This window comes from Papaver somniferum, chromosome 4 (assembly GCF_003573695.1).
Source record: "Papaver somniferum cultivar HN1 chromosome 4, ASM357369v1, whole genome shotgun sequence".
In the NCBI taxonomy this organism is placed as follows: domain Eukaryota; kingdom Viridiplantae; phylum Streptophyta; class Magnoliopsida; order Ranunculales; family Papaveraceae; genus Papaver; species Papaver somniferum.
The window spans coordinates 144,789,932-144,800,566 of NC_039361.1; the positions used below are offsets into that span (position 1 = coordinate 144,789,932).

Consider the following 10,635-nt stretch of genomic DNA (forward strand, 5'->3'; position numbering starts at 1 on the left):
TGTACCCCTTTGCAGAGGAACATCGACATTGTGATTGGTAGGCATATGACATGTTTCCCCTCAAACTAAGGTAGATGATGAAATCTCTCGAAAAGCGCAAAAAGATCGTATCTGACTCACACTGTAAAATCATGAGGCCTGAATATTACATGTTGGTGTTTGAGATGAAGCGCAAAGAGAGTAAAATAATCGTGTAAAGTGCGACTTAGAGGGTTTTCCTGCTGAACCCCCAGGATTGGTTCTGTGAAACGAAAAGTATTCTCCTAATATAGATGCACTTTAGCGTGGTAGTCCCTGAAGGACTCATATTGCATCTTGTTATGAGTATTGTTAGTAATGAATCCCCCAGAAGGATTTGAGTTTCTGACTCAGGCAGCCACCTGACTTTGTGAACTATGTCAGGCTTGAAATAAATCATTATCACCACATAGGAGAAATTCGTGAGCAATCCTTGTATGTGTTTTATGTTCTTGGTATAAGGTTAAAATCCGAATGGATTGATGATATCATTTTTGACTTCTTAAAGAGCCCTTAGTAGCGCTAAAATCCACGCTTGAACAAAACTATGAGATCTCGTTGAAATTGAAATATCTCTCGGCCAGAAGTTCGAGAATATGCTAGCACAAACTAGAGTATCTAATTTTTGATACTGGTAATACTTATTGTGCTACTAAAGTTAACACTATTACTATGTGATTCCCAAAAGTGGGAAGTGATCGATCTATCTGATACGTTACATTTTTAGAGGCTGAAATTGATTATATGGTATTTATGAGTTTACAAAAGGACTTTCATTGTTATGCCTGAAGTTAAAGCGGAAAAATGAATTTGGTGTGCAATGATGGAGGATTTAAATGTGAGGTGTACATTGCTAGTGGTGCACTCGGCGCAGGACCTGTAGTCAATCCTCCATAAACTGCAAATGGTAAAGCAGTTTTTATAAAGGCTGTAAAATGTCCACACCACCAACCGCTTTAAGAAGTCATGCTTCAGGGGGAGTAAACTCGTAGAATTTTTGGCTGGGCTTAAACGCGTTGTACTCTTTTTCCTTCATCAAGGTTTTGTCCCGAGGGGTTTTTCTTGTCAAGGTGTTAACGAGGCATCATATGCGTATCCAACACTGTCATTGGGCGACGTCCGTTGTACTCTTTTCCTTTGGTCTGGTTTTATCCCACGTGGTTTTCCAGATGAGGTTTTTAACAAGGCAACATGCTGTTCGATGTCGGCAGTATTCTGAATTTTGGTGGTCAGCAGCCAGTTACAAATGAAGTTGCAAGACAAGTGTCGTCTCTCATGGACGCGTGTCCTTTCATCCTTCTTTCTGCTTCTTCCATTACTCCTCCCCCTTCATTCAACTGCTTCAAATTTACCAACCGAAACAACACAAAACCAACAGCGAGTTCTTCTGGAAACTAAATCTTCCATCAATTTACATCTCAAAATGGTAAACCCTCACTTCCTTTACTAATCTGTTTTACGTGATTCTTTTCTTTAAGGTACTGATTTTGTTTTGATTAAACAGTTGAAACCTAAAAAAAAAAAAATTAAGAATGACCATTTGGAATGCCTTAAAATAGACATGGACTACTTGTTAAGTAAATGTGAGTGTCCATGATGAGAAGAAAGTGTCAGACGACCAAATTCTCTAAAAAGCTTGGAACCGTTTACATGTATTTATGCAGATACGGGGAGGGTCTGTTGTTTGTTTAAAATTTGGGAGTAGTGCTTGTAAAAATATCATGGCTACACAAACTCGGGTTCATACCCGTACTCTCGTTGTTTCCAGGTAAAAGAAAATGAAAGCAGAAGAAAAGCAGTAACCTAATGTAGGAAACTGGAAACAGTTCAATTGAGCCTCAGTCTAGCAATGGATGATTTTATATGCTTTTTTGTTGATCAGGACAGTGGTGGTGAGTTCAATGAAGAGAATGAAAAAACTAAAGAGAGTGCTACTGAAGAAGAAGTTAAGGAAGTTTCGGCTCTTAAAAATGCATTGAAGTACTTTGATGCCGAATTCTTCAGCGCCGAAAAGGTATCTCATCAATGTTAGTTTTGTTTGCTTTTCACTTGAACCTCTTGGTGTCAGTGTCAATGCTTGTAGTAGCTTACAGAGGGTATAACTTGTTGGTATTTTTGACTAGCGGCATAGATGTTAAATAGTTTTATGCTCAACAATTGTTATTGGAGTTTCAATTTTGGTGAGTTATGTGTACTTATATGAGTTTTGCTAGGTGCTGGAGATGGGCAAGGGTGCCAGAGACTTCAATGTTCCAATTTATAGAGCAAACAGGAAACTGGTTGCTTCCGAGGATGGAGGGTTGCATGATCCATCTGTTTTGGTTTTCAATCCTGAGTGGAGTAGTAGAAGTAGTAGCGATGCAAAAACATCCCAGAATATCAACAAACGATTTTCCTGTCCTTCTGCTTCTGGAGTGCAAAAGCCTAATCTGGATAAAGATGTAGCTTTCATGAATGTAATTAAACAGTGCTTCTGTCAAATTGTGATGCTTGGATTCAAAAATTGTGTTACATTGGCATTCTTCAATATTCAAAATTTCTTGTTTCTATCAGGTTTTTGAACTAGGACACCTTCTGAAAACAAAACAAACTACATCTCAGGAACTTACTGAAATATTCTTGAGAAGAATGAAGAAGTAAGAAATCCTATACTGATTCCATCGTTTCCTCTATGATGTACGTCGATCAGAGGCATTTGTTTTGTGAACTTTGGTTAATTTTGGTTTTGTTTTGATAGATATGATCATGCTCTTGAAGCTGTAATATCTTACACAGAAGAGTTGGCATTCAAGCAGGCAAAAAGGGCTGATGATTTGCTCAACCAAGGAGTGTATTTAGGTATCTCATTTTAGATTTCATTCTAGATATTTTTTTTCCTTCATTACAGTTAGCATTATGACTACTCTGTTGTATTCTATCATTTATGACAATACAAATGATTGTAAAAATCTTAGTATTGAGTTATTGAAGTTCCCATATTTTTAGGTCCTCTGCATGGAATTCCCTATGGACTAAAAGATACTATTTCAGTCCCCCAATATAAAACCACATGGGGTTCGAAAACATTCCAAAATCAAGTTATTGACATGGAGGCTTGGGTATACAAGAGGTACTCCTTCAACTGGAAATTCACAATTTTTGGATTTCGTGTATTATCACTGCTAAGCTTATGATTTTGGTCTATGCAGGTTGAAAGCCGCCGGAGCCGTTCTTATAGCAAAGCTCGTCACTGGATCTTTAGCATATGATGATATATGGTTTGGTGGAAGGACACGAAACCCATGGAATATTGAGGAATTCTCAACTGGTTCATCGGCTGGTCCTGCTGCCAGCACCTCAGCAGGTTTTTCTCTAATCTGTGCACAGTTTCCCTGGTCAATAATGTGGACTTTTGTTACCCATTATTTGGGATTGAATGCGGAGAAGGTTATTGGGTATCAATATGGTTACCGTGTAGCGGCTATTGTGAAACTTGGCCAACCTGGAATTAAGAGTTAATTTAGCAATTTTTCACGAGCTAGTACCTAATATTTTACTATGTGCGTTGTGAAGTTGGATTTTCATTACATCTTCCAAGATGTAAATCTGAAATCTCTAATTATCTGGCTAATTATATCTTTTACTCGAGCTGTATTTGTCTGTATATTGTCAGGGTTGGTTCCATTCGCTGTTGGTTCAGAAACAGCTGGCTCTATGACCTACCCTGCTGCTCGTTGTGGTGTTACAGCAATCCGCCCAACTTTTGGGATGGTGGGTCGAACAGGTGTTATGAGCCTCTCAGAAAGCTTGGTATAAGTCGGCCAAGTTCATCAGTTTCACTTGTCTCAGTAGTTCTTTGCAATGCAAGAACGTAATCTTGAAATCTGTTTTTTTTTTCTTTACTTTTGTTTACAGGATAAGCTTGGCCCATTCTGCCGAAGCGCCACGGATTGTGCCCTTGTTCTGGATGCAATACGAGGAAAGGATCCGGATGACATCTCATCAAAAAACATTAACCTTGAGGATCCCTTTTCTATTGATATTTCAAAACTCACAGTTGGATACCTTGAAGATGCTGAGATGGAGGTCTGTAAGCTTTTAATTTCTAGATCAACTTAACACATCATTACCAATGAAAATACCTTTTTTATCTTGGTGATTCTAGAGGGCTAGAGGGGCTGGATTATTTAGGCCAACTTCTCACATGTGTGATGAACTTGCCTAACAGTTCTAGACCTTGTTTGTATAGGTCCTTACTGAAGCTTATTGGTGATTGTTTTTTTTAGGTTGTAAATGTTCTTGCCTCGAAAGGTGTTAATGTGATTCCTTTCAAACTGGATTACACGGTCGATTCTGTTCAAGGCATCCTGAACTTCACAATGGACGTTGACACGTTATCTCACTTTGACAGTTGGCAACGTACAGGACAGGATGACGTTTATGAAGCTCAAGATCAGTGGCCTTTAGAGTTGCGCCGCGCACGAATGGTACCTGCAGTGGACTACTTGCAGGTTGGTTATCTGCCTCTCTGTAGATTTCATAAACCTCTGCCCAACTCGGTACCAAGTTATGTATAACCAGATCAAGGATAGCTAGTTGCACCTTTAACCCTGTTACAAATAACTATCTAAGTGGTGGACTGCTTTAGATGGCGTGAGCCTTTCTCCGAGCCCATCAGTTTTCACATCCTGTAGTTTGTCTCCAGTCTGTTTATAAGATCAGTTATCTTCATGTCCTTTTAATGATAATGATTGATTTTGATATTTTATTTGTTTTACTATAGGGGTTTGCTAATACAAGTATAATATTTTGTCACTGGCCGCAGGCACAAAGAGCAAGAGGAAAATTGATTCGGGAAATTCGCGAAAGTTTTACAGTTGATGCATTTACTGGAAATGCAACTGATTGGGAAAGAGTTTGCATGGGAAATCTAGTGGGTATGCCTGTCGTCGTTGTTCCTACGGGGTTCAAAAGTATCAAGAATCCACCTTCAGGCAATATTCGACGAAGAACCACCATAACGACTGGCATATATGCTCCGCCTCAACATGACCATGTCGTAAGTACCCTCTTAAACAACTCATAAATTTTGATCTTTGCATTATGATCTAAATTTTGTTGCAATTTTGACATTGAATCTCAAATCGCAAATCACTTGTCGTCTACATGTACAGGCTTTAGCACTGGCGATTGCATACCAGTCCGTCACTGACCACCATAAGCAACGACCACCTATTGATGATCTTGGCCCAGATGATTCAGTCCCCAATCATCCTAAAGCCAATTACCCTCCTCGTCGCTGGCATCCTTGAGGGTCTTGGTAAAATTAATGCAGTTTCAGCTGCTTGAACGGGGTTGCTGCTCTCCACCTTTAAAATTAGAGACTCCAGGTAGCTAGTTATATTTGTTTTTCTTATGCGTGGTATTTTAGTTTCAAATATAAACTGTTTATCTTTGAAGTTTGTTAAAAATACCGATCAATCTTGTCAGGAGGGCTTTGTTAACATGAATTTTGTCATCTTACTTTTGATTCATTTTGCAACTACCTGATGCATTGATATAAGCAACAAAAAATACCTGATGCATGTGAAGCATGATCTGGACTACAGATGGCGATGCTTTGCTCGACACTGGGAAGTGGGAACAAATAGATGGTTTGGGGAAAAATTTATACTTACCAACAAATAGATAGATGGTTTAGGGAGAAACTTACCCTTTACCCGACCGGTATCATGGGCTCATATATAAAATTTAGCGTTATGTTGTTAATGCTGATCGAGTTATATGTTGTTAATGCTGATCGAGTTTGATCTAGATCCAGCAAGCATATCACGCCTCACCATCATCACTACTACCTCTAGCACATGCTTGCTAGAATTAATATGAAGTACTTCTAGTGCATGTGTTCTGAAATTAATATCAAGGACGACGGGTCTTGCATGTTGGTCGCTTAGACCGGTTGATATTGTTATTCTCATGATTTCAGTGTCTTATAAAATTCAAAGAACGTTGAATTCCAAAATATTTGATTTTAGTGTCTTGTAAAATTCAAACAATAATGAATTTGAAATTGAAAAAAATTTGAGACTACTTTTGATATTGTTATTCTCATGATTTCAGTGTCTTATAAAATCCAAACAACGATGAATTCGAAAATATTTGATTTCGGTGTTATAAAATTCAAACAACAATTTCGAAAATATTTGATTTGGGTGTTATAAAATTCAAACAACAATGAATTTGAACGTGAAAAAATTTGAGACTAGTTTTTTTCGGCAGTATGTTTACCTTCAAAGCTATGCATTCTTTTTTTCTTTTTCTTTTTTCTTTTTCATAGAAAAAGAGGTTTCCCTCATGTTACATGAGATAAAGTTCTATGGTTTCCATAGTTGATGGTTCTGTGAACCATTACATATTGGTTACAATTATGAATTTTCAAAAAAGTTAAAATTGTCCATAAGGCATAGCCTAGCCGGGCATGATTGATTGAGAATTTGTTATAAAAAGCTGATATATTAGCTGCCCAGGTTAAAGTTGATCTCCTTACTAGTACAAATGAATTAACTAAGAATAAATTGATGTCGAATTTAGTGTTGTTGCAGAATTTAGTGTTGTTGCAGAAATCCCCACTGATGTTATATCTTTGTTGTCTTGCCTTTGCATACTTTCCTATGACCAACAAAAGAGTTTCAGAATTACTTCTGAAGGTAATTGTATGTCCAGTCCACTATGTGGCCCATTTGAAAGCTGCTTCAGCACTTTTTATCTCAAGTTGCTCTCTTGTTGTTGATGTGGAATACATTCCCCTAGCTTCTTTGGTATTTCCTGTATAATCACACAAAGTCATCCCAATTCCCGATTTAGCATCACAATTCATCATTGTTAGAGCAATGTTGATTTGTATATCTATTTGTCTTGGTGTGTCCTCCGTCTTGGTCACTTTCAGTGTTTCATCGTTTAAAGGGTTATAAAAGAGAGTTTGCATTATGTTATACTCATGATTGTTCACTGACAAGTAGCTATTCAAATATTTTACAATGTTATTGGCTATAGTAACACTGTTTTGGCTCTTTTATAAAAATTATTTTGCATCTCGCCTTCCAAATATGCCAAATAGTGACACTACATAACACCTGTCATTCTATATCATAGCCTCCTTTATCCAGGTTTTCAAAATTATTATTTAGCCATTCATGAAAAGTAGCAGTGCCATTACGTATAAACTGCATATGAAAATTAAAGTGCATCCACACCTGGACAGCAAAATTGCACTCCAGAAATAAGTGGGCTAAGGTTTCTTGTACAACTGTGCAAAATTACACTCCACCAAAATTACACTCCAAAATTACATTCCAGCAAAATTACATTCATACCAGAAATAGGCACAATCTAAATTGCTCAAATAGTTTTCAGGAGCGTACAACTTTGTTAAGAGGAGGAATCTTTCCTTTTTTTAATAAATATATTAGGGTCATCCCTACATAACCAAGTTTATAGCTCTACCATCCTGAAGGAGCAGTACCATGAAAGAGTTGATGAGTGGTCTTTCCACTGCTTACAGAGTTTATAATCTAGGCATATATTAGCTAACTTTACTTCCAAGGAATTTTCATACCTCGAAACCAGACTAAGTTCCTAATGCATAATAAAAAGTTATATAAGTTTTTGCCGCCTGCATACAGATTTTGTATTTTTGCTTCCTTCAGTCGGATTTTAAAAGCTTCAAGGACTTTTTAATTGTCACATTCAACATCAACTTGCGCGTGGTTTAGTTGACGTGTCCACCGGATTGCCGTGGAAGTTGCTTCATCCTCTAGCTCCTCCTCTGCGCCTGCTTCAACACTTACGCATTTTGCTTCAGAGATTTTTCCTGCATGATCAGAAAGCATTAAGGATATTCCTCCCTCCCTTGTATTCTTACTGAAACTTATTGGTATACTGACATTAATAGCTAATAGGTTAACAACTACTGGTTTATGATTTGCTATGATAAGAACCTCCTGGTTTTAAGTTTCAGGTATCCTAGTTCTTCTACTGCAGTTTATCATGTTGGTTATGTTGTTCCCAGTTCTTTGGAGATTAGCTTTTATTTTCCTAAAAACTAGGTCACATCTGCTTTTCCATATTTACGAGCAGGTGATAGCCATAATGTCTTCTCAATCTATGTTGCCTAACCTATTCACCTTTCCTCTACTAAACCAATCATGAAGCCGACAATGGAAATCAGAAAGGTTACTAGTATAGAAATTGAGGCTAAAACCCATATATTCAACAACATTTACGATGAAATCACAATTCATAAATATATGGGTTAGGGTTTCTTCCTGCTTCCCACAGAGGGGAAAATGTTGTTGATATGCGGCAAGACTCCAACGAGCCTCTCATTTAAGGGTAGAATGGAATGTATACACTTCCAGAGAAAAGTCTTTACTCTCGGAGTTGTATTTATTCTCCATATTTTTTTCCAAAATTGCTTCATCTCCATATCTTCCGGTTGACCCGTTATGATAAGCTTCTTACGCAGTAACTTAGTTGTAAACTTCCCATTAACTTCCGATTTCCATCTTACATCATCCCTCCTATCATATTGTTTATCTTAATCAATTTAATCCGAGCACCAACCTGTGACTCAATATAATTATCAATATTGTTAGAACATTGCTCGGTTGAACCCACCAAGCGTTGGTATGTCAAGTTTGGTTGTCATATTTTTGTGAATCAAAACTCATGTTAAGAGTCACTTGATTATGTACTAGAGTTAAACTTCGTATAGGTTAGCTTGAAAGCATTAGGATATGAGACATTACAAGTATTGTGAAGTCTTGAAGATGTGAAGAACCAAGGAGCTACAACGACAACAATCATCCTTCCACTTGAGGTTAGTGATATTTGACTTGAACTGTTTCATTCCCTAACGTATCTTTCAAGTCGTGCATATTGAAAACATAACTGCGAAGCATATATGAACTCTAGATAGACATAGTATTAAGGAATACAATACGAGGTTTATTGCTTAACCATTAAAATTTTTAGATAAGACATCGCTGTAATCATTTGAATGCTATTGTGATTATGTATGGGTATGAGGTGAGGATTTCATCCTAGGGAACAATGTTTACATGTGTTCTAAGGAAGTAAGTTCATAAACTTGTTTGTGAACCGAAAAGGAAATTGCAAGGAGTTATTGGTTTGTTATTCATTGCATATCGTATGAACAACTAATATGTGTAATAGAGTATAACCGCTCACAACTTGTTGTGTTCTTGGTAGAACTATTCACAAAGTACTGACTTTTTTATTGGTATAACTTTTATTAGTAAAACCAATCTTAAGTAATCACCTGTGGTATGATCGGATTATGTCTGCCTTGGGGAAAGGGAACCGATCCTAGTAAGGGAAAGGGAACCGATCCTTGTAAGGGGTGCAGTACATCAAGGGGAACCGATCCTTGTATGGGGTGCAGCAAGGTTTATAGCAGAAAGGGGAACCGATCATATGGACATGTGCAACACATATAAGTTAGTTACCATATATATGTGGGGAACCGATCCTAGTACCTAGTCAACCGAATCTTTGGGAAGCTAGTGTGACTATACGTAGTACTCACATGGAGGTAGAACCGAAACTTGTTTTGGTAGAACCGTAAACCCATGATTGTGATTGAATGTTGGTTTGATCAATCACATAGTTCTTGAAAGTCAGATGAACCAATTCTAAACTTGTTTGGAAGTGTGGCAAATCGGTTTCAAGATTGTAAGTGTGAAAGAAAACTTACAAAGTAAAGATGTCGACAAACTTTGAACACGTGCTGTGAATGTTTATTTCTATAATTGTTCAAAGATATTTCTTAACGGCTAAGGGAAGAGAATCCCAGGATCGAAACATAAGTAAGTTAAGAATCTTTTAATTAAGGTTATTAATTTATATTTGTAGGGAAATTACAGAATTAGTAATATGCATTTACTAATTAGATTTTCCGAGAGATTTCGATTGTTATTTTTCGACAGAGCATTTCCAGGAATTATGAAATCCGAATCTGTGCATTTATGAATATCTTGAGAATATTTTAGGTTTTGGAAATTCCTTGGTGTCCAAACTTCCTTGTATATAAATACATGAAGTTTGCCTTTCTATCAAACTAATCCTTCGTAGCAACAAACTTCCTCTTTTTTCTTTGTTACTGGTGTAGCCGCCTATCAGAGAGGAGAGTAATCTAATTAGGTGAAATCTGTTGAGGCCGCTCGTTTTAAAGTCTTCTTTGGGATTGAGAATCTCTAGCGCGACCCGTTGGTGGGAAACTAGATAATTGCGGTTTATCTTTGTTTTATATTGATTTGATTGACTAACGGTGGTTGAAATATGATTGCACCTAGTTTGTTTATTCTTGAGAATCTTCTCTTCTGATATAAGATTCACTCAAACTAGTTCAGAGTTTCGACATGGATCTTTAGACTGTTGTTAGTTCTAAAGACGATCTTGTGATAATCCATTGTTAACAGACTCCCTTCTATGCGTGATTGATCACAAGAGATTCAAGTGATTGTGTGCAGGTTTTTATTGAAGATCTTAGAAGATTTGAATACAAAGAAGAGATAAATAATTTCTGACTTGGTTATATAAATCTTTTGTGTGCACAAT

At 37.1% G+C, this 10,635-nt stretch overlaps 1 protein-coding gene across 1 annotated transcript; it reads left to right on the forward strand.

Moving 5' to 3' along the window:
- The first annotated feature begins 1,254 nt into the window (after positions 1-1,254).
- Positions 1,255-5,542, forward strand: LOC113271473 (glutamyl-tRNA(Gln) amidotransferase subunit A-like). Its single transcript, XM_026521345.1, has 13 exons — positions 1,255-1,444; positions 1,683-1,786; positions 1,906-2,032; positions 2,232-2,474; positions 2,572-2,654; positions 2,756-2,856; positions 3,004-3,127; positions 3,207-3,361; positions 3,671-3,807; positions 3,913-4,083; positions 4,284-4,508; positions 4,823-5,056; positions 5,172-5,542. Exons 1-13 carry the CDS (start codon positions 1,265-1,267, stop codon positions 5,307-5,309), a joined length of 2,022 nt encoding a protein of 673 aa, XP_026377130.1. The 5' UTR covers positions 1,255-1,264; the 3' UTR covers positions 5,310-5,542.
- The last annotated feature ends 5,093 nt before the right edge of the window (positions 5,543-10,635 follow it).

Excerpts from the sequence above, each read along its gene's own strand:
- LOC113271473 (XM_026521345.1), top strand. The coding sequence starts at position 1,265 with ATGAAGTTGCAAGACAAGTGTCGTCTCTCATGGACGCGTGTCCTTTCA. Across the intron at positions 1,787-1,905 it reads CGTACTCTCGTTGTTTCCAG|TGGTGGTGAGTTCAATGAAG; the intron begins GTAAAAGAAAAT and ends TGATCAGGACAG. Across the intron at positions 2,857-3,003 it reads CAACCAAGGAGTGTATTTAG|GTCCTCTGCATGGAATTCCC; the intron begins GTATCTCATTTT and ends CCATATTTTTAG.